We start from the raw sequence: 23,983 nt of genomic DNA, 5'->3' as shown, positions 1-23,983 counted from the left end.
AGCGATAATGAAGACGATACCTGAAAGCAGTCAAGGGTTGGAATATCAAACTCAACATAATCCTTCTTTCCCTGAGAATTGAAGAAGTGTACAGGAAAATCAATTGAATATGTGTGGTTTATGTTATGCATTGCCACTCTCGCAAGAAGTACAGAAATTATACCCAGACTTCAAATAGAACTATGTTAACTTTTATTTGAACAATACAAATGAACTGTTATTAGATTTCTATATAATACTTATAGCCCCTAAACTTGTTATAATAATAATAATAATAATAATAATAATAATAATAATAATAAAGTATATTTGTAATGCGCCTAATCTCTGAACAGAGCTCTAGGCGCAATAGTAACAAAAATAAAATATAACAGGGGAAATGAATGAACCACCGGGACTGGAGACAAGGTAAACGAAAAAAAGTTAAACTACTGTTTAAAGAGATAAGTCTTGAGGGAACGGCGCGCGCCGGCGGGAAAGAAAGGCTAGAGCTGGAGTGGCGAAGATCAGAAGGAAGTTTGTTCCATAATGCAGGGCCAATGTAAGAGAAAGATCTCTCGCCAAAAGTCTTTGTGGAAACTCTTGGAATACTGAGAAGTCGAGAATCTGAGGAAGAACGGAGTTGTCTTTTTGGAGTGTATTGATGTAGAAGTTCAGAGAGATATTGCGGTCCTGTACCCGTAACTGAATTGAAGCAAGTAGATACAACTTTGTAGTGGATACGAGAACTAATAGGCAGCCAGTGTAATTTTTGCAAAAGGGGTTGGACATGATCGTACTTTTTAGCATTACAGACGAGACGAGCGGCAGCATTTTGCACTCTTTGCAACTTGTCTATAAGCTGTTCAGGGCAACCAGAGGAGGAGACAATTGCAACAATCTAAACGAGACAGAACAAGTGCAGAGACCAACGTTTGAGTAGCCTGTAGGGAGAGAAAGTGACGAATAGAGCTAATTTGTCTAATTTGAATGTATGCAGCTTTGCAAATATTCTGCACATGTTCACACATATTCATGTTAGAGTCGAGTGTGACTCCTAAGTTTTTGACACTGGGGGCGAAAATTATATCAAAATCGCCGAGAATTATGGATGGAGGGAGAGATGATTTGGCAGCTTGTCTGGGTGAAGATATAAGTATTGCCTCTGTTTTATTGTCATTCAACTGAAGTTTATCAGATGTTATCCACTGCTTGATGGCAGTGATACAACTTTGCACAGATTCAACAGTTGATTTTATTTGATCGATTGTGGTTTCCTTGTATAATTGATTGTCATCGGCAAAGGCGTGGTGATTTAATGAGTATTTTCTGACGAGGCTAAAAAGAGGGTCAGTGTACAAAACAAATGGGACGGGGCCAAGAACTGAGTCTTGCGGGACACCAAAAGAGATAGATGATGTTGTTGATCGTATGCCATTGATAGTTACAGTTTGAGTAAGATTGAAACCAGGATAGAATCAATCAATCAATCAATCTTTATTATAGTATACTCAACTCACACTAGCAGAGAGTGTGGTATGGTACATTCCAAAATTGGACAAAGTACAAAACTGAACACTTTCGAGAGGACAACAAAGTATCCAAGTTGTACAATAAGCAAACTGTTTAACAGTGAGAAGGCTACTGGAGGGTCAGCACAAATCAGTGTTCTTCAAGAATATAGCAAGATCTAGAAAATTATACTCCATAACCCTTTTAAGGGCCGTTTCTTTTTGTGTGACACCGGAAAAAGTGGAGCTGTCTATTCCACTTTCCTGTAACAATAAAAACTCGTTCAGCGATAAACTTTTTACATGAGAATAATAAATGAAACTCATCATCTATTTCGTTGCTATCACATCTGAGACAAAGTCTATCTTTCAAAGGCAATTTTGGCTTACTTTTCCTACCCAATTCAATATTTAAACTATGATCACTCAATCTAAATTTCGATAAAGCTCTGCGAAGAGTAAAATTTGACAAATTATTTAAGTATTTTTCAAAATAAAATCCGGTCTTGAAAGTTCTATATGTACGCAATTTATTACCACCTCCATTTTTTCTTGTATCGTTTGACATATTCTCTCTCCAAGAATTCAAATACTCGCTTGATATCTTCCTTTTTAATTTCTTGTTTAACTGGGCATATGATGTCACTCTTAAGGAGTTGAAGACATTCATATGATTGTAACTTCCCAAATTACAAAGAATAAAATTTGCCCAAGGGGAATTTATATCTATGTTTTCTTGAAGTGCCTGTTTCAGAATATGATTTCCTGGTAAACTATTTAACCTACACCAATATTTAATGACAGACATATAAAGATTGATCTTTAATGGAAATCTGCCTAATTCTGCTCTTATCCCTTCAAGTGGAGTACGTTTACTCACTCCCAAGATAAATCTGTAATAAGACATACACAGACCTTCAAGGCAATTATCAATTATAGAGCAGTTCCGGAGATGCCAAAGTATGTTCAAGACGGTTGAGGAGGATGCCATGATCGACAGTATCGAATGCAGCAGATAGATCTAAGAGAGTGAGAATGGTAATTTTGCCAGAGTCCAAGGAGGTCAGAATGTCATTGACTATTTTCAATATAGCAGTTTCAGTACTGTGGTGTGGTTTGTATGCAGACTGAAGAGGATTCGGGTTGTGGGAAGTAAGATGAACACTTAATTGTGATAGAATAATTCTTTCAAGTATTTTAGACAAAAGAGGAAGGTTTGAGACGTGTCGGTAGTTTTTTTTTAAGTTGATTTGGGTCAAGAGATTGTTTCTTCAGCAGTGGTTTTAAAAGAGCAGTTTTGAAACTAGTAGGGAATGTGCCAGATGCAAGGGAATGATTGATTACAAATACTAAAGTATTTGTAAATAAGTTGTGTAATACAGATTGAATTAAATGCATTTTTATGTATTCTGTGTAATACCATTGTGCGAAAACATTATGTCATGAAATACATGCTACATGTGCAGTCAGGCGGTCTGATTAAGATTTTTTCAAGGTATCAGTAGTTATCATATCCTTAGAAAAAGTGATTACTCTCAGTTAGTCGAATCCGAATCCGAAACTAAATCCGAAACCGAGTCAAACTTCAGCATCGTACTACCGTTGAGGGCCACGCTCTCAAAATAAAATGGCGACGGGAGAGGAAAGATCGTGTACGGACGAATCATCAGAAAAGCGACCAAAATTGGATCCTTTCACGACGACGTTGTATGAAATAGCTCAAGATGTCACTACAGGTATGCACTACTTAGCCAAAGGGCTCGAAATTTAATACGGATACGTTGATATCCATTGGCAATTAAATTTTGTTAGAATTTCTATGCTGTGAAACTGTCATTTTAACAATATGATTGGATTTTTGGGATCGACTGAAGGCCCAAGTTTAGCGATGCCTCAAATACATGCAATGATATTTACGCCCAAAAGAAGTCCTGCAATCGATTGTTCGTGGTTTTAGAAATGTTCAGACGTAATTTCAGTTTGGCTCAAGGTCTTGATACAAACTTACAGACATTTAAACTTGACCCGTGAATCGGCGTTTCCAACATGGCGGCCTTCACTTCGGACGTACTGAGCACGTGCGTCACGAGCGTTGGTCGCGGAAATCTAATAATTGAGGGAAAGGAACGGAAGTTGTTACAAACAATCGAACGCGGTAGAGTAAATTCTAGAACATGACCTGCAGGTGCCCCTACTATGACGGGCAGCATTCGCACATTCAATACAATCAGCGTTGCCACTCGTTCGCAAATCAACGTTTTTGGGAGCTGGGACGACAATTTTGTTTTGTTCTAGAGTGAGTATGAGATATCAACTGATTACAGTAATCAGAAGGTAAATTTCCTGACGGGCAGTGGTCGGACGTCGACGGGCATACTACCATGTGGCAGTGGTGATGCATGTAGGCCTACACGATCACACGATTAGCGTTGCTACTCGTTCGAAAATCAACATTTTTCGGATCTGGAAATACTGTTTCATTTGTTGTGACAAAGAGTAGTGGTCTTTGGTGTTGAGATATCGATTGATTACAGTAATTGGGAGGTTACGGGCAGTAATTAGTAGGACCCGTGGAGGCATGGCATGGCAGACGCCGGGGGCAGAAGCGCCGTCATCTATACGATTCACATGCATTCATCGCCCATTCTCAAAATTCGAGACAGTGCCAGGGAGGTAGATGAGCACTGCAGATTCCCAAAAAACAGTGTTTTGTTTGTAAAACCCATTCTAGTTCCGTTTTTTTTTCTCCAATAGCGAGTTATGCTACAGCAATCAATGAGAAATAAACAAATGATTGTTTCTGTAACTGCTTGGAAATGTTCTGAATTGGTTAGACAGAAAGAAATATAATATTTTATATTATATACAGGGTTTTACATGACGCGCATTTCTGCGTCCTTTACGCATAAAACCGGACGCAGGACCCCTCAAAAACTAAACCACGCGTCCCTTGGGACGCAGCAATATCTGTTGCTGGTGTACACCTTGCGAAGCTGCTGAACACGTAAAACACATCCCAGTAAACCTTACCGACCCCGTACTTTAATGGAATGCTCCATAGTGCATTGGCCTCCACTGTTTCATAACCAATGGTAACCGTGGAAACAAATTCTATTGCTGTAAAAAGTTACTTTCAAAATGTAAACTGATTCTTAATTGGTCGATTTCTTGTTTGTGTCGATTAACACATGATTATGCATCATGGCGGGTCGTGTCAAACAGGCCGATCTGCGAAGGTTTTTTTCGGCGGCCGCAGCAACCAGCACCATGCAGGTTTGGTCGAGGCCGAAACGGCAGCTACGCCATGCGATACTGATACATCAGGTCCCCCAACCAAGTCAGCAAAATTACGAACATTCAACAGAAGTTGACTCAATAGATTTACGATAAATGGCTTCGATATTCTGAAGAGCGAAACGTCATGGAATGCGGTGTATGTTTGAAAGCGAATGTTACATGCCCGTTCATGGAAGGTTTTTGTAATTTTCAACATTCTACTCTCACTCGTCATCAGGACTCGAAAAGTCGTCTCACAAGCGTTAAAATCCTAAGCATGAGGACCGGCAGTTGCAGGGTGAGAGCACAGTTACGAGTGGAGTGATACGTAGCGGTAAGAGTAACGAACTCGAGGCGTACGCTGCACAATTACGTACTGTTTACCTGATCGCTAAACGTGACCTTCCATGCGATGTATTCACTGACATCATTCATCTGCAGAATCTGAACGGCTTAGACATTGAATATTACAAACGTCCTCAGATAGTTATGGAGTTTGAAGAGTGTATTCAACGTGCGATCGAGAAGTCCCTGATTGATAGCATACATGCAAGTGACGTCATCGGTATAATGTTGGATGAGACTTGTGTTGTGACATTTCATTCATAAGAAACTTGCAATATATGTTCGATATATTCAGAATGGCGAGGCGAATTTTTCTTTCCTCTGTAACCAGCAAATTACAGATGCCACTGCTGCAGAGATTGAAAACGCCTTGATTGAATTTTTGACTAGGAAAGAAATCTGTGACGCAGCCGTGGACAAAATATATGGACTAGGAACAGACGGGGCGGCCGTAATGACCGGCCGTTTGAACGGGTTGGGTGCAAAATTAAAAGCCAGAAATCCCAACCTTGTTCAAGTGCATTGTGTTGCACATTGATTGAATCTTGCTGCTTCCCAAGCAGGCAGAGATATTGAATATTGCAAAGAATATCATAATATAATCCATTCATTGTATAAATACTTAATTGACTCTAGTGTGAGATATGACAAACTTAGGGAAATTCAAACTCTGTTGAATGGGAAAACAAAACAAATTACTGAGGCTACATCTGTTCGCTGGCTGTCGGTCGTGTTTTGATGTGATTCTCAACCCACACAGATATCCTGAAAATGTGGCCAACCTACCTGACTATGGGGTCAACCAGCTTGATCAACTGTTGATTCATTATAACAATACACCAGGTATTGATGCTGATAGAGCTAGGGCACACTTCCTTGTTTACAAACACTTCACAAGATCTCATAGGGAGGCACTGAATTTTGATATGTATATCAAGCTGTTGCTAACTGATTTTACAGAGGAGTATCCTGATTTTGCCATCCTAGCTAAAATTGCTCTTGTCATACCAGTGTCCTCTGCCCCATGTGAAAGGGGCTTTTCAGTACAAAATGCCATCAAACAGAGGGCACGAAATAGACTCAATCCTCAAAGGCTTAATAGACTAATGTTCATCAAACTGGTTGGCCCCACCATAGATGATTTTGACTTCATGAACACTGCTAGGTTATTTGCTGAAGGAGCTGCTGGCAGAGTGTGAACTCAAACCTACTGGACTTGCTAGGTGTATGCCATTTCAGAGTATGAAATTACTTACCTTCTTGTCAATTTGAATAATTTGTTCAAATTTCACGTTGTGAACTTGTCATTAAAGTTATGAGATAATATCATGAATAATGTTCTTTGAATTGATCAATGAGGGCCCTCAGTATGAACTAGAATTTTCATGTAGGAATATTTTAAGAAATATGCAACTATTTGCTGTGTGTTTTAATACTAATTGAACACAGTGAAGACCATGGCATTGATAAACTATAAAACATTTTTGTGAAATAAATTGGGCCCCCCATATTTTGATGTAGGACTCCCATTTTCTAACACCAGGAGTCCCAGGGACTCTCAAAAGTTAAAAGTGATGTAAAACCCTGTATATATATATTGTGTGTGTAAAGTTATTTACTTGTGTGTTTGTGTGCGCAGTATGATTTTTTTTAAACTTTGAAGATTGGCTTGTTGATGTCAGTGTTTCACATAAAGGAGGTGACCGTGGACAATTCACCATTTGATGACCTAGTACCTATTGGCTACCCCGGCCATGCCCCCAGCAAATTGGCCAAGTACGTGTCCCCTTGAAATGATGTCAGGTGTGGTACCCAGTACACATAATTGTTAAAAATTTGACAAACTATTTCTACACAGTCTTGTCTTCTGTGTTCAACGCAAAAAAATTCCCAATTTGAAACTAACTTGATGAGTCACTCAGAGTGTACTGGTGAATGTTTTGGTCAATCAGATTTTTGTTCTTGCCCTTGTTAAAATTTAGTTGCATTTAAACAAAACATCAACACATGCTCAAAATATGCTAGAATAACTACAGATCAGTATATTTCAAATAAAAGAAAGGTTGTTGCAGTTTCCCTTTGTCAGACTTGAATCCCTTCTGCTGATGCCATCATGAGTGAGAACACTATCCATCATTACGTAATACATGTCAATATGCAAATTAGTTCAAGGTGTATTTTAGACCAAGCTTTTGGAATGAAACCTAACGGAATTGGAGAAAATTCTAGTTAATTTTGAAAGTCAAGTCAATAATGAACACAAAAATACCAAAATATTCATGTAACTTGAAGCATTTTTTATTAAATTCACTTATGAACTAAGTTGAGCACATAGGTACTCACAGTCTATGTAAACAGGAAGTGCATGCCAAAGAAAAGTATACGGTCGATTTTGTTACTACAAGATCGGTATTTCAATCCTATCATAGAACATGTATTGCAAATGGCTACCCGCTGATGTAATGTACCGTATAAGACAACTGAAGAACATTAAAATAAGGGAAATAATTTGAAAAATACGACTTTCAGAACATATTACGTAATATTCTAAAGATGGGCGGGGTCTTTAACGTGAAAAACAATACCGTACCTTTAGACAGCGAACAACTATCAAAAACTAACGCAACGTACGTGTTGTTTACATTCCATTCATAGAGTGTGACCAGCTGCTTCCTAACATAGGCGAAAACATGCGTAACTTGACCGCCTAACTGAAGATTTTCAACAAAATTTCTTGTATATGTTGTCAAAATTACAAAAAATAACGGTCAATTGTTCAAAAAAGTCTAAATCTGCGAGTAATTACCCGATTTTGAAACGGTTTGCGTCATTTGAAAGATCGCGAGGTCACGCATGATGGTTACACTGTTATAGCGCCATTGGAGTGATCAGGTGACTATGGGAAGGGTTCAAGTGCAGTAAACAAAGGAATCACGTGATACACACTTGAATTTTTTTCTCGCCACCCAAGGAATGGGGGCGCTATTTCCCACAATGCATTGCCGATCACGCACGCTTTCAGCATTGATTAGAATGTTAATGGCTCTACGCGATCGAACGCTTCGTGGTGTGTGTGTGTGTTGCTCACAGTGGCTTCACCTCAGACCATAATACCGCCCTCAGCAGTTGAGCTGAGCAAAGCTCAGCTCAGCGAGCTGGCGAAGCCGGCGAGGTGCTGTTAAAACACTTTTTTTCGATTTTTATTAGTCCCCACGGGACACCCGTCCGGGGGGGGACTTATAGGTTTTGGTCATGTCTGTGCGTGCGTCGTGCGTGCGTGCGTGCGTCCGTCCGTCCGTTCACGCAGATATCTCAGAGATGCCTGAAGCGATTTCATTCAAACTTGGTACAAGGATTACTTCATATGTCATACAGATGCACGTCAATTTGTTTTGTGATACGATCCAATATGGCTGCAAGGCGGCCATTTTATTACGATTTTTTCATGTACAGAGCCATAATTCAGGCATGTTTCAACTGATTTTATTCAAAGTTGGTACAAGGACATTGACCAGTGTCATAGATATGCACGTCAATTCTTTTGTGATACGATCCAATATGGCCGCCGTGCGGCCATTTTGTTACGATTTTTTCATGTACAGAGCCATAACTCAGGCATATCTCAACCAATTTCATTCAAAATTGGTACAAGGACATTGACCTATGTCATACATATGCACATCAATTTGTTATGTGATACGATCCAATATGGCCGCCAGGCGGCCATTTTATTACGATTTTTTCATGTACAGAGCCATAACTCAGGCATGTTTCTACAGATTTTATTCAAAGTTGGTACAAGGACATTGACCAATGTCATAGCTATGCACATCAATTTGTTTTGTGATACGATCCAATATGGCCGCCAGGCGGCCATTTTGTTACGATTATTTCATGTACAGAGCCATAACTCAGGCATATCTCAACCAATTTCATTCAAAATTGGTACAAGGACATTGACTTATGTCATACATATGCACGTCATTTGTTTTGTGATTCGATCCAATATGGCCACCATGTGGCCATTTTATTACGATTTTTTCATCTCCTGAACTACAACTCAGACATGTATCAAGCAAATTTATTCAAAAGTATTTTTATCACAGACCTAATGAAGAGGACTCTATCCTCTCTGAGGACCTGTAATCAAAGCACCCATTAACAAGTGGGGACTGTGTCATCAACGATGACTTGTTTTCAATTTTTTGATTGGTTGTGAAAACTCCACCAATACTTTTTCCATTTTGCCTGCCATGAACCAGCTTTCAAGACAGACATGTCTTATGAGATAAGAAGTGATATCTGACTGTGAAGTGATAGCACAGTGCTCAGAGACCAACAGTTCGGAAGGGGTCGTGTTGTACGTTTTGTACACACAAACCAGTGATCGGCGGCCATCTTAGCCGTCCTGATACACAGTGAAGAATGCCGCCATACCAAAGTTTACTTAACATAAACAGACCTGATCGCTCCAAAATCACATGTTAAATTAAGATTTAGTGAAAATCCTTTCAAATTTCTTCATCATCAGTGTTTTCAGCATAGAAAACCGAACTGACAGACTCAAACTTGGGCTTTCAGAGAGGCTGTTCAATGCCGATGCTCCATGGTGACGCCATTCGAGCCGCTGTTCAATTTCAAAATCATGTTCGACCGATCAACAAAAGTCTTCATTTTCTCAGAAAATACCCTCAAAAAATACCAAAATATATCATTTCTATTAAGAAATGGCCAATCACTTGTCACAAAACCATCGTCTTTAGGATGTATGGCAGAAAAAAGCGTTCAGAATGTCTCGCACTTCGGCGAAGACAGCGACCAGATCCAATTAGGTATTCACAGTAAAAAGTTGTTGACCAGATTTCCTCAAAAGATCGCTCAAATTACTGGAAATTGCCGTAGCTACATCAGATGTCATTATTTTATTCCTTATATGGACCTGAAGTGGGTCAAAGGGTAAGGAATGGATTTATTGTCAGGTGACCTCTGAAATGCAGGAAATCAAGTGTCAGCCGTGTACGGATATATCCGTGCGCGGCACTGAGCGTAAGTTGGGCGTGTACGGATATATACGGGCATGGCGTTTTAAGGGTTAAAGAAACAAGATGTGTACATGTACATTATGTCATCATTGCCAACTTTAAAGTTTCCGTCTCTGGGGAGAAGTATGCATAGGCTCTTTCAATAGTATAACAGTCGAGACAGTGATTACTTCGACTGGCAAGTACAAAGGTCCTACGTTTAGATAAGGAGACAGAGTTGTTTGTCCTTCTTTAATTAATTAACTTCGTAGCTGCACCAGACTTACGTTTGATAGATAACGCAGCCTGTCAATTATGATAGGAGTGGAAACAGAGACATTGATTGGGCCCCGATGACGCCTAACATACAATAATATATGGCCTATCAGAAAAATCGGAAAAAAATTCGAAAAACAAGTGTTAACAGCCCCAAGTTCCGCTACGCTATAGCACAGCTGGCTCAGTGAGCATCACTTGTTAGAAAGACCATTGAGGGCACATAACTGCGTAGCGAACGAAGTGGCTGTGAGAAAGTCTAGGGTTTGCTACACTGTAGTGCCATCGACTTGGCAGGATACAGGGTACCGTAAAACAGGCCTCATTTCCATCGACTTGACAGGGTAACGGCCACCGGTGCTCAGTGTCGAATTTCGACCCAATTTTCACGGACTTGGCAGGAAAATGGTTAACCCTTTTACCACCAAGGTGGACCTCTACAGAGGAAAATGGGAGTAAAAAGGTTCAGAGAGTATATGACACTTTGGTTCACAGATATCATACAGAAAAAATAATGAAGTTGTATTGTCATAGATTTTAGCTACCTCTCCCTTAAACGAGAACTAAGTTTAATTATGTTTTCATGATAATTTAGGTATAAAAGTTTATAACAAATCATTACTTCTCTGAAACCATACTTTAATGTCCTCTGTTACTGTTTCATGACAGGTTCAGAAACTTTAGAGAGAAAACTATCTCAACCAGTAGTATTAAAAAAAGTTCAATCATGCCATAGCAATATCAGCTTTTTCAGAAATGCCCCCATCTTTTCATGATTATGAGGATGCAAAAAAAATTGAATTCAAATTTGCTGAACAAAGGAGAACAATTTGTTGCGTACCAGTAGTTCAAGAGCCACATGCTGCGTGCCAGAGCACCAAATTTCATGAGCCACAATGTATGTTCTGCAGCTTATGCTACAATGTAGCAATAGATTCAAGTTCACTTTGATTAACATTTATGTCCCATACATGCATGATAATACACAGAGCCAAAATAAGTTTAGCCAAATGTTACCGCTGATTCATTACTGGCAACTTTATTTACAATCACCAGAAAGCAGTCCGCCAATTACCCTGCTAATTCGTTGCCCATATTGAAATTAAAGTCGGAAAGTAGGTGTGCCCCATTACCCAGCTAATTTGTTGACCATACTATATTGAAATGAAAAAGAAAACTAACCTTTATTGTATTGCAAGTAGATCAACAGGAATTAGCATCCACAAGTACAACTAATAATAATTATTATTATTATTATTGTTATTGTTGTTGTTGTCGTTATAAAATTTTAAATAGATTGCATCATTATTTGCATCAATGATGTAGCAATATCCAAAACTGATTCAGAGCCAAATTTGGACAACTTTTAGCAGGACCTCCCACAGACATAAGTCAGTGTTTTCATTAGAAGCCGGCAGCCGGCGAAATTGTACGTCTGTGACAGCACTTTCGCCGCTGTAATTTGGGGGGAAATATTATAAAATGGCACAAACTTTGGTTAATACTTCACAAATTATGACCATCGACTGAGTGACAAAAGTACACGACGTTTGGGCTTGGCGCGACAAACGAGCCAAAAAAGCACGAACGTGCACACGCATAGTAGGTCAGGCTCCGTACGCATAGTGTACAACTTGGGCTACGTATACATACAACGTCTTTTTATGCGAGGTCAGACTAGGTCAGTGTACTGTTCTAATATCTTATATCATTGAGAGTGAAAGTACGCCTGTCCTCTGTAAGCGGCAATACATGTATCATTGGGTATATTTCCCTGACCTCATTAATATTCTGCTACGAGTCAAAACAATGGCAACTGGCCATAGGAAAGCGTGTAGCTGTCAGCGATCACGTTTTGATGTGGTAATGAGCCGAGTGCAGCCATCCGATGAATGTATCAATATAATTTTTTTAGTATTTTGGTGAGGTGTTCTTCAGAGAGCGAAATCAAAGTCATGCATCGCCAAACATGTTGTATTACGTGCGCTAATAGTAAGTACGCGTACACGACTATGAAGCCAGAGCAAGGGATTTGTTTATAGAACTGTTCTAGAAAGCAGAATTACGTGATCAACCATCTACGTCAAAATGCTAAAATCCTGAAAGTGGTCAGTTATAAACTCGCGGTTGTGGTTGCAATTCGATATTTTACCCCCAAAAACGGTGATTTGGCGGTGTACAAAATTTGAGAAATATTGTACGTCTCAGGGCTGGCTTTTACGTATATTTCTTGTGATTTCAACTCAAAGGAAAGTGGAATGGGCATGCTCTACCGTATCTGCCGCCTGCTCTAAATTTAGCACGCGATCCATGCTTTCATGTACATTTGTAGGTAAATGGCCCGATCATGAAACCTTTCAATGTTGGAAAAAGTGTCTCAATTTTATCGACTAAGTTTGAATCTAGTAATAAATAACGTGTTTTGCCCCGCGTGAACTCTATTAATTTCTCGGTAAAAATATCCAATTTTGTAGCATTTGCAGACGGTAGGCAAATTCATAATTTATGTAAATATTATTCACGTAGTTCATCAGATACATCACAGCCAGCTGGAGACTTCCCCTCATTTTTTTTGGTGGCGATGCAATGTTTTTCTTTTTTGCTATTGATACATGTACTAGTGCGTGACTGCTGGGGGAAAAGAAAGCAACACAATATTTTTCAGGACTTGTGTATTTTCTTTGATACAGCATATGCTTATGGAAAAAAGAGACAATTTTTTTTTTCACAAGTTTCAGTGTACTGCACTTAAAAGGTCAGTCATAGAGGTAGGAAGCCCATTATAGTTTTTACTGATACTGCAAACACTTTTCTATTGTCATTTTGTTGCATCTAACTGAAATGTGTATTCACAAACTTTTTAGAGGCCTTTTATGAACTGCAGGTGAAAAATAAAAAACAAACTCCAATGCCAACCCTGAGGCTCTACGTCAAGTTGTTTTACTGCTAGAGCAGCTAACTTTTTTGTTCCATTGAATTGGTAAATAAAGGGTTGTATCTCACACTTTTCATCACTTTGAGTTTCTGCATTGACATCATTGTGCATACTGAGTGTAATTATTATGCAAGTATTCCCTGTATTCTTGATATCAAAAAAAGTCAAAACTGACTTTGTCCCTTTAAACTGAAAGAGAAAAGGAACTACTAACCTGGGATTTTCTAATGACTCCTGTATAATTTTAGTGTGACATGTTTTAATATGAACAACATATTCCTTTAATTGAAATGTAAATTCGATACTACATTCAGTTTGGCATTAATCACAAAAAAAGTTTTTCGCCAAATTCATGGAATATCTGCCAGTAGTTGTAGTACTCTTTATTGAATATAACAAAAGTTACTGTTGCTTCCCTGTTGATTCTAGTACACTGTAATATCAACACATAGGATGATAACTTAGGGCACTGACCATCTCTGTAACTGTTTGTGTTCTCATGGAAAATGTCATCAGACAGTGACACAGTGAAGAAAGGACAAACACCCAAATGATATAGTAAGATGGTACATTGTTTCTACTTAACACAAAAAACCACAAACAGTTTTTGTTTTTAAAATACAGACTTTTTTACACTGACATTCAACAAAACTGGATAAATTGCTGTTCAAAATACCTTGCCAATGTTATGCTGCCGCCGCCGCAACACGACGTCCCCACCCCAACCTCGGCTTCCTTCTCCACCTATAATTTACATTTCTCCACCTGGGCAAATTTCTACTGAAAACCCTGACTGTGACATAAGCCACCTCTCAACTTGACATAACACCTACATGCACACTGAAAGGTTGGGTCTGCTTGAGACGACTTTCAACAGGAAAAAACATGTAGGTCATGCATAAAAATAAGAAAAGAGAGATGACAGGAAATACAGTGTGAAACCATGGATTAGCCATTCACAGCATCATTTGCTTTTCAAATATCGAATTGATGAAAAGATGAAATTTTTCATAAGGCCACTAACATCCTAGCCTCAGCCAGGATGCCACACTCATTTGGTTTTACAATAATTACCTAGGCCATAACATGTAGCATTTGTAAACAAACATATCACAGGTCACCACTTTATGCATGCAGATCGATGAAGGTGCTTTTGAAGCTCTCATGGTGACTTTTCAGTATAATTGACCCTTTTCCTGCCAAGTCGGTGAAAATCCGCTTGAAATTCGGTGTAGCCAGAATCGAAGCACTGGTGACCGTTATTCTCCCAACCCGGTGGAAATCGGGCCCTTTTTGGGTACCCCCTTTCCTGCCAAGTCGACAGCACTACCAGGGTTCTGCCCACGCCGGACGGCGCTGGACGGGCCCGTCCGGCACTCAGAATTTCCGACCAGCATTGACAAGTGACCGACCGGCACTTGCAGTTCAATGCTTTGAACAATCAACATGAATGTCTATGAGTGACACTTTTGAGGTCAAGCAGTTCATAAAATTGCATGAAGAGTTGATGAAAACAATGGTACTATAGAATGCCTTTCAATAAAATGCTACTTAAACAATACCACTGGTTGATTACCGTACGCTGATTTTGCATATGAAAAGCTGTTCAGCTGTTGAACGTACGTTCACAAGATCATCGCCCTAATGAACTAGACATGGTTTTCCTGTCACACAGTATCTCTGTACGATCAAAAGAAGGAGAAAAACTGAAGTTTTTTTGCTTTGTATCAAGGTTTATAACACCACAAAAATGAAGTACGGAAGCGAAAATGAGCACAAAAAACAGGACTTGGTTTTCCTGTCACACAGTATCTCTGTACGATCAAAAGAAGGAGAAAAACTGAAGTTTTTTTGCTTTGTATCAAGGTTTATAAACACCACAAAAATGAAGTACGGAAGCGAAAATGAGCACAAAAAACAGGACTTCTAACTAAAACGTACTCTTCAATGTTCAGTTCAAACTCAATGAGTGGCATTGTGGAAAGACTGCATGCAATGAAAGTCACGAGCAAGTTTGGTGTCAACGAATCCAGTCTTTGAATTATCAATGAACACTCACTTATTTTTCAGGTCAATAAGCCAAAAGTTACTTGTCCGTGACAACAAGCCTCTCTGTTTGTGAATTTTCCCATTCTACAATGACTATCAAGAAGCAATTGAAGTGAATTTGACATCGAGAAATTCCACTTTCAAAACTATGGCCGATTAGCCAACCCCTAAGTTCTTGGTTTAAACTCTATAGAGTCTGCGCACGAGCAGTAACAAGACCACCTAGGTCATTTGAAAAAACACTGGATGCTGGTACAGTGCAATGGTAATCCAAACTTCATAGTGGTGAGGGATGATATAAGCACAGGAAAATGATGACAAAAAAGTGGTACATTATTTTTCAGAAGCTTCAAAAGATTCCTTTACAACTACTAAAGATTGTTTTCTTTCTGTTTTGTTCAGTTAAAAACTGAAAAAATACTTTGAAGGTACAGTGGAATTGGCTATTATTTGTATATCAAGCCCTAAGAATGTAAAAATACAAGCATATAAATGTTACAGTTTTTCATGAATATTAATGCTCATGAATATTAATGAGCCGTCCAGCACTCTTGGAACTCTGGGCAGAACCCTGCACTACGTTTTGCTATCCCTGTGCGTTTAGGGGTCATCCGAGGAGAGGTTTTCTGACAAGGAACGCCTTTTCCCCTCGAAATGGGTTCGCAGGGAGTCGATAGACTGGGAAAGGTGCAGAAACCTGTCCGCCAGTCCCCCACACCCGAGGGGGGGCTGGGTTTTTTTTTACCGCTTTTTAGCGGACTTGGCAGGATAGCATGGTGACGTTTTCTGGCGGAATTGGACGTACTTGGCTGCCTGGCACTATAGAAATTGCTGCCGAACTTGACCAACTCGGCAATGCTAATCTAGAAGGCTACCTCTTGCAAACGACTTGGCAGATATGCGATGGTGAGAGACGAAAGTCACTTATTCAGTTGTGCGTGACTGAAAATGAGAACGTATTTTTGACGGGACGGCTCGACTTGTTCCTCCGATGGAACGGATATGAACGACTCAGAAATACCATTACAAACTGGTGTCCGACGTACTAAGCTGGGCTTCAGCTCTGCAAGTTCAAGCCAGGCAACGTCCTTCACCACCTTGGCCGTGCCGTTCAATGGACGTAGCTTTGGATTTTTTATTTATTCCATCGTCCGAAGTATTGGCTCTGGTTTGCAGGCAAACGTATCCTCTTGCTGACGCATTGGTAACTACGTATGCTGTTTGCGTACAGAGAATTCAAAAGGTGACATGAGGTCAATATGCTGTACGGGGATACCGCCTGTATTTAGCAGGGACTGCTTTTGTTATGCAAACCAGCTAGCAGTACAATGTGGCTGCCAGGCATGTGGACACGTCGATGGCTAGAACAATGGAAGCATATTGCGTTGTACCCATGCATCGCAAAAGTGAGACTGACGACTTGGGTGCAGTGACTGGTTATCACTGGTTAGCTGCAGCCCAATCCATGTAGGTACAAACCCGTACCTGACTGAGGACCACTCGATTAAGTCGGTAATGAACGGTAACACTCGTAAGCCAACTCCCAAATGAGCTGGCTAAACTACGTCGAGCTGTGCTTCAATGGCTCAGCCATGTCGTTAATACAACGGCAAAAACGTAGTTTTTGTGCCACACTGCCAAGTCGTTGAAGGTACGTATTCAATTGACCCTACCCTGGGGAAACAGGACAGGTTTGCCGGTGCTGCCGCACCCCTAGCACGACGCCCAGGGTCTCTGACTAACAGACGAGTGAGGTGATGTTTGTGCCTAGCGGACGTGCGCAATACTGAAGGAGTTTATTTCAGAAAAAATAAACATGAAACGGCAATAAAATGACGCACTCCCAGGGGCAAACAAAGCTGGTGACCTCAATTTTTTTCTGCAGTAACCCTTGAGCTCCTTCCCCTGTCTACGGGCATGTAGAAATTATCGAAGTCTAACACGTATAAGTACGGCTAAAACAACCCTGAAAATGGGCGATTTCTGCCAAAATGCCTGGCAGGATAACATGCAGAGAGCCAATCTTTTGCAGGCACATATTATGGGGCGGTTTTCTACTGACTTGGCAAAATAACGGACAAGGGCGCTCGGCAGGAAAAGGGTTTTAAAGTAAATCGGAGTGAAAATGCAGCTGCAGAACGTGAATCGTGTCCCTGAAATTTGGTACACTAGCACTTGGCACTTTTGCATGTGGCAAATGGCTCTTGAATTAGGCTAACCCTTGTGGTGAATGCTGGTTGACCTACACACATCCCGCTGCCGTTTATGAATAGTAAAATCTCCTGAGGTTGTCATAGAAAACTGATGACCTACCGGTACATGTAATTCCTTGAAGATCTTGATGCAATGCGTGTCATTGATTGTAGCAAAGTTTTCGGCTAACAATACCAATGATCACATTTCGAAATGGTTTAATCAAACATTGCTAAAGGAATTCACATGAAATTACTTTGATAAATACAATATTTACAAAGTGAATTTTTCACTTTTTCAAACTTTTGTTACAAAATCATGCACCTCAATTCTGTAAGTAAATTTCTTGTTTGCTGTAGAGTTGAAGTCACCTGTGTTGTAAGTGTAATTTTTCAAACTTCTAGTCATTTGTATACTTAGTACATGCATTTATTAGAGTTGAGGCTAAACTAGATTAGTTAATTTTAACTACCTTTAACCTCACTTGACAACCTTCGTATTTACAATTTTTCACATATATTGCAATATTATAAAGTGAAGTGAATAAAATATCTAAGATAATGTATTTTAGAATGTCAGGACCTAAGAGGTTTAATTATATGAATTTCATCAAAGAAAGGATTATGAATTAATCAACATAAGAATACTTGGACACTGTGAATTGGTTTCAGGAAAACTGGGAGAATGTGAATGCATACAGTGCGTTTTGGTTACTGTTTTAGTGCTCCTATGAAAGAAAGCACACACTGGCTTTGTCAATATTTCCTGTTTAGACCTATATAACTCATATAATTCATCTTTAATTTATTTATTGATCTACAGAAAAACTGGAAGAACTGAAATATCTGTGCTCATCATTGATACCAAAAAGAGACCGGGAGACTATGAAGGAGCCACATCACCTATTCAGGTATTTGACTGAGTCAGGAAAAATCAGTGATACAGACACAAGCTTGCTTCAAGATTTGCTGCACAAGACTGGGCTGCAAGTGCTCTCTAAAAAACTCAAGTCTTTCCACGCAAATCAACCCTCCAGTGGGCAGTCTTTTCAGGCCAATGACACCACCAGTAAAGGTAATTATAAAGAGCTCTGCCAAGTGATGTAACACAGTCAGATAATATATCTTACCAGGCCATATTGTGAGCATGTTTTTATGAGGAGCATTATTCAATTGCCTGCATTTTTGATCAATTGTGTCTAATAAGAAGTCCATTTCAGACAATTTTTACTATGTGAAAAGTTTACCCTTTACACTTTTGACATGACACTGCAATATAATTGCGCTATACACTGGGCAATTTGCATTTGATCTTGTGAATGCCGCTAGTCCAAGCACCTACTAGATGCTTGTTCAGAGATGGCCGCAGAGTACATGATATGCCCTCTTGCACATTCCCAAGTGTGGCACACTGGCATCTCACTGTGGGATTCTGTCATATCACTTCCTAAAAGGACACTCTCACCACAGTTTTGTCAGGTATGATCCTTGTACATGTACATACATAGCTTTGCATGGCAGGGCTGTGTGTTACCGGCTACATGTATAGACCTATCAACGGTAACACACAGCTCTGTATCGATGATCTAACTAGTTACATACAGTACTCTCAAAAATTCACAACAGCAATCTGATGACATTGTTGTTATACCGGTACAGGCAATTTAAAGGAACAAGAGAAAAGTCTGGTTGAAATCCTAAAGCGTGAATACAGAGGACGCTTTGCAAGGTTACAACCACTTCTATGGAATGATGATCCGAAACTCAAACTGAAGGAAGTATATACAAGACTAACAGTCAAGAGTGCTGAAAGAGGTCCTACAAAGGCCGGCCAAGACTTAAAAGATATAAATGACATGTTCATGGCTGATGAGGAAGGACAGTGTGCATTGCGAATTCTCATGGAGGGTCCACCAGCCATGGGTAAATCAACAGGATGTAGAAAGATAGCGTATGACTGGGCTTGTGGTAAGCAAAAGCAGTACAAGTTTGTTTTCATTTTGGAGATGAGACATGTATCAACAGGCTCAAAGGTGATTGATGAAATATTCACTCAATTACTACCCAAGGATTTTTCAATCACAAAAGAAGAGCTTGCAAACATAATCTCACAGCAAGAGAAATCAACTTTTTTTCTCTTTGATGGTTTAGACGAAATCTCAAAGGATAAAATTGAGGGTTCTGAAATAGCTGACCACATTGCTAAAAAATTACGTGCGTACTGCACAATTGTCATCACCACTAGACCACATTTGCGTGATAGGTACTTAAGTGACTGTGACTTACACTTAACTGTCAAAGGATTTACAGAAATGAGTACCAATGAATACATAGAAAAGTATTTCAAAGATGACAAAGACACGGGCATGACTCTCAAACAGCAAATAAAATTTCAAAGGAAAGATATCACTGCGAAAAATATCACTGATCTCCTCAGGAACCCCTTGCATGTGTCTTTCCTGTGTATTCTCTGGGAAGATCATGAACGAAACAAAAGGAAAAATCCTTTCCCAAAGAACCATACAGAATTATACTCTGAGATACTTGAATGTATTTTCAAACGATATTGTGCCAAAAAGGACATTGAACTCAATGATGGTAAAATACCAAAATTTGTTATTGATTTAAGAGATAAGCTGGCCATTGATTCATATAAACTATATTCAGCTGACAAAACAGATTTCTACAAAGCAGACATCTCTTGTGAACAATACCTAGATTTAGGATTTTTGGTAAGAGATCCTGGTGATTCAAGGACAAAAGCAATAGAGTTTTATTACTTTAACCATAAAACATGGCTTGAATTTTTTACTGCATTTTACATTTCCTCTCGGTTAGAAGTAGGAGATACCACTGGTTTGGATAGCCTGTTCAGTGATCCACAGAAATCAACTTCTGTCCTTAAATTCCTTGCAGGGATTTCTGAGAGTAAGGCAAGTGGTTTGTTGTTTGACAGATTTAATCAGGAAATTCAGACTTTGAAAAATGAATGTAATCCTTCGAGGAGTCATCCATATGAGAGTGTAGAACTTTGCTCTTTACTTGGCCTGTGTTTTGAATGTTTACATGAATCAAAGCTTGGCCTGGAGTGTGCTTCACATGTAGAGATGTCAATACAAGGGATTCTACTTTATGCAGGAGTTAAGGCTTCAATTTTCCAATGTAACTCCCTGTGTGACTCACCAAATCATGAAGTAAGTAGATTCATAAGAGTCAACAGGACTCATTGTCACATTGCATTCATCCTTCATTTCATGAAACTACAACCTGGTCAGATAGAAGTGTTAAGAATGTATCACCCCACCATTCAAGAGATGTCAATGTTATCAAACACACTATCAGACACTGAAAGCAATGTAATGTTAAAGACTTTAGAGATACACATAGACTCCAAAAATATTGTACAACATGTTGATAAGTTGTCAATATTGATTAGAAATGGTAAAGAACATTCTACTCTGCAAATTCTGAACATCCACTTGGATTCAGAGTCTTATTACGATGACGATGATGATGATGCAAAGACACTCAAAATAAGCTTGGTAAAACTGTTTGCTGAAATTGCTGATAATGAGAATATACAAAATTTTGCTCTGACATTAGAACATATGACATTTAATAAATGTAGTTCACTTCCAATCTTTGAAAAGTTTATCGATAAAGGACCCAGGACAGTGAAGTTTACCATGGCTGGTTCTAAATGTCAATTGTTTAGTCTGTGTAACTTCATGAAGAACTGTAGGAAAACAGAATCAATCAAACTGGAGTTTGGTGACATTGATCACAGGAGTGATGTTTTCAATCTGGAATTAAATATGTGTCTACAAAACATGAGTACAAGTATAAAAGCTCTCAGCCTATGGATAGAGAGATTGCAAAGAGACTCTGCTTTGTTTGATACACTATCAACAAATACCACACTGAGTGAGATATCAATAGGTGAGTTTACAAACCAGTCTAGTTATAAAGCGTGTGTGACTTATAAAACGTAACAAATTTGCAAGCTCTCTCACAATCTATGCTGACTTCGACAATATAATAAATGTTGAGGCTATGGTGAAGTCACTGAGAGAAAACAAATCTCTGAAACATTTATGTGTGCAGTATAAAGACTTGTTTCGCGTGAGCAATGTACGGTTTTTACCACTTGCCAAGGAAATAGCAAATTGCCAGTGCTCATTGCAATCAATCAAATTTCAGTGATGCGCATTGGAAAAGAAAAACATTCTGAGATTGCTGATTCCATTTCACAGGAAGTAGGGCAACACCATTGGTCATACAATGTCTTTCTTCACTGCAGTGGTCAGTACATGCACCAACTTACCTACTGTACTGAGGATGATGGGACAAGTCCGGTTCAACAATAACATTCCATCATATAGATATCGAGAACAAATGCATATTTAATGTATGACTTGTAAAATGCAGAGAAATGTTAGATTTTGATATACTGCATTATACTTTCAAATATATCCAATAACTTGTAATTTCTTCTGTTATAACTTGTAGAGTGACTTTATCTGTTATACAGATGTGAACTTGTCAAGATAAGCAGTAAAATTTTACACAATCTAAGCATCTATAGATGAATGTTACTTGTATTCAGTACTGCCATGTAAAATTTTGATGAATGTGCTATGTAGTCAAAATGAAAAATAGATTGTAACAATGCCAGGGAAGTATGTCGAAATATTACTGTGACATTTTCTCATGTATAGTTTTTAATGTAAATATAAATATAACTGTATTAACAACTACAACATGTAAATTGTAACAGCGTTTTTTTTTTGACATTGTAATTATTTTGTGCTACACCATACTGTGAAGCCCAACTTTTACCTGTATATATGAAAGGTAACATTTTTTCTACGTTACTTGAAAATTGTGTTTTTGTTCATAGCATAATTGAATTGTCATAAAGATGGCCAATGATATGACTCTAGACATGTTGTATCGTCTGTTGAAGGCTTTCTTGTGGATAACAACAAATGTAAAATGCATTCTGGTTTTGAATTCACCTTATTTCATACTGATAAAAAATTGCAGTTATTTCATTTTGATGAGAAATAAACAACTTTTTTCATACACATGATGTTGCTTTGTCTGCAGTATTTAATACATTTGAAAGAGAGCAAGAGAGGAATGAGAGATGAAAAGATAAATATTGCTCTATTGAATTGGAGATACCGGTAAGCCTAATGCTAAACGTACACACGTTACATTCTGATTCCTTCCATTTTCACCTCCAACAGAGTACTGAGAACTTTCTACACATTTGATTTTATTTTGAATCAAGGTTCATCATGATTTGAAATTAGTTTTCACGAACATGTATAGAGATTATTCAGGTAGAATCACCTCAGGGACAGATTCAAACTCTCAAATGTTTAAATGTCTGTTTTGTCAGGGCTTATTTTGAAGCTTTTGGAGTAAGTAAAGTTTTCACAGGCTTGCTTTTGTGAAAATCAGGAATTTTATTTTCCCCACAGAGACAAGATAGGGATGGGGTCCATTTTGAATTTCAAATATCGGTAACAGTTAGGCAATTTGTTTATCTAGAATCAAAATTTGGATGATGACCCCTGAGTTTTATTTTTTGATTTTGAAGAGAGAATGGTGCAAACTACCGTAAGGTGTAGTATGCGCCTCAAAAGTGAAAGACTAGACTTAAACTTTCGCCCAAACTTTCCTGAATGAAACGTTCAACCATTCTTTTACCAAATCAACAATAAAAATTAGGGGTCACTGGGCAAAGTTTGGAACTAATGAAACAAATTACCGTACATTTGGCGATATTGAAATTCCACAATGGCCGCCATTTCTGTGTTAACTCTATGTGGGGAAAATAAAAGTTTGGATTTTCCGAAAAACTAAGCCAGTAAAAGTTTTTTCTTTCTCCAAGAGATTTAAAATTAGCCCCACAAGTGGTAGATCAGAAAAGAATTGTAGAAATTTGAGAGTCCCACTATCTATCCCCGAGGTGCGTTGGCTGTTCAGAATTTCCAAATTGCTTTTTGAGTTTGGCCCTTGTTCAGTAAGATTTTTGGTGTCCTAATTGTAGAAACTTCCCTTTAATCAAAAATACCGCAAATATACGGTGTCGCTGAAATTTGATCAGAATTGGTATATACCAGTATGGTTTACCAATGATCAACAATAAATGTTGTTTCTATCTGTTCAGTGGAGGAAAATTCTACGTTGATGTTATGACAATGATTTCTGCACAGTACAACCAGAAAAACAACAAGAAATATTTAAACCAGAAAAACAAGAATGACAAAAGTAATTAAGGTCTGAAACTTTAGGTACTGGAGGTCAACTTTAGCAACATGCATAGCAGAAACAAGCCCCTCTTAGTTTGAGTATAGACGGGCACGGTCTTCCCCCCTGTACTGTCTA

The 23,983-nt window shown here is 38.8% G+C and overlaps 2 protein-coding genes across 2 annotated transcripts in view; one reads left to right on the top strand and one right to left on the bottom strand.

The window, feature by feature from the left end:
- The window catches only part of LOC139133353 (transmembrane protein 234 homolog), a 220,983-nt gene that overhangs the window by 135,082 nt on the left and 61,918 nt on the right, over nucleotides 1-23,983 (bottom strand). The gene's annotated exons all lie outside the window — the stretch shown is intronic.
- On the top strand, nucleotides 3,104-22,671 carry LOC139133340 (NACHT, LRR and PYD domains-containing protein 1 homolog). Its single transcript, XM_070699885.1, has 3 exons — nucleotides 3,104-3,226; nucleotides 18,408-18,659; nucleotides 19,244-22,671. The coding sequence occupies exons 1-3, from the start codon at nucleotides 3,118-3,120 to the stop codon at nucleotides 21,574-21,576; spliced, it is 2,694 nt and encodes an 897-aa protein (XP_070555986.1). The 5' UTR covers nucleotides 3,104-3,117; the 3' UTR covers nucleotides 21,577-22,671.

The sequence above is a fragment of the Ptychodera flava genome, chromosome 5 (assembly GCF_041260155.1).
Source record: "Ptychodera flava strain L36383 chromosome 5, AS_Pfla_20210202, whole genome shotgun sequence".
NCBI lineage: Eukaryota > Metazoa > Hemichordata > Enteropneusta > Ptychoderidae > Ptychodera > Ptychodera flava.
Note: the sequence above shows the minus strand (reverse complement) of the source record. Positions and strands in the feature narration are given on the sequence as shown.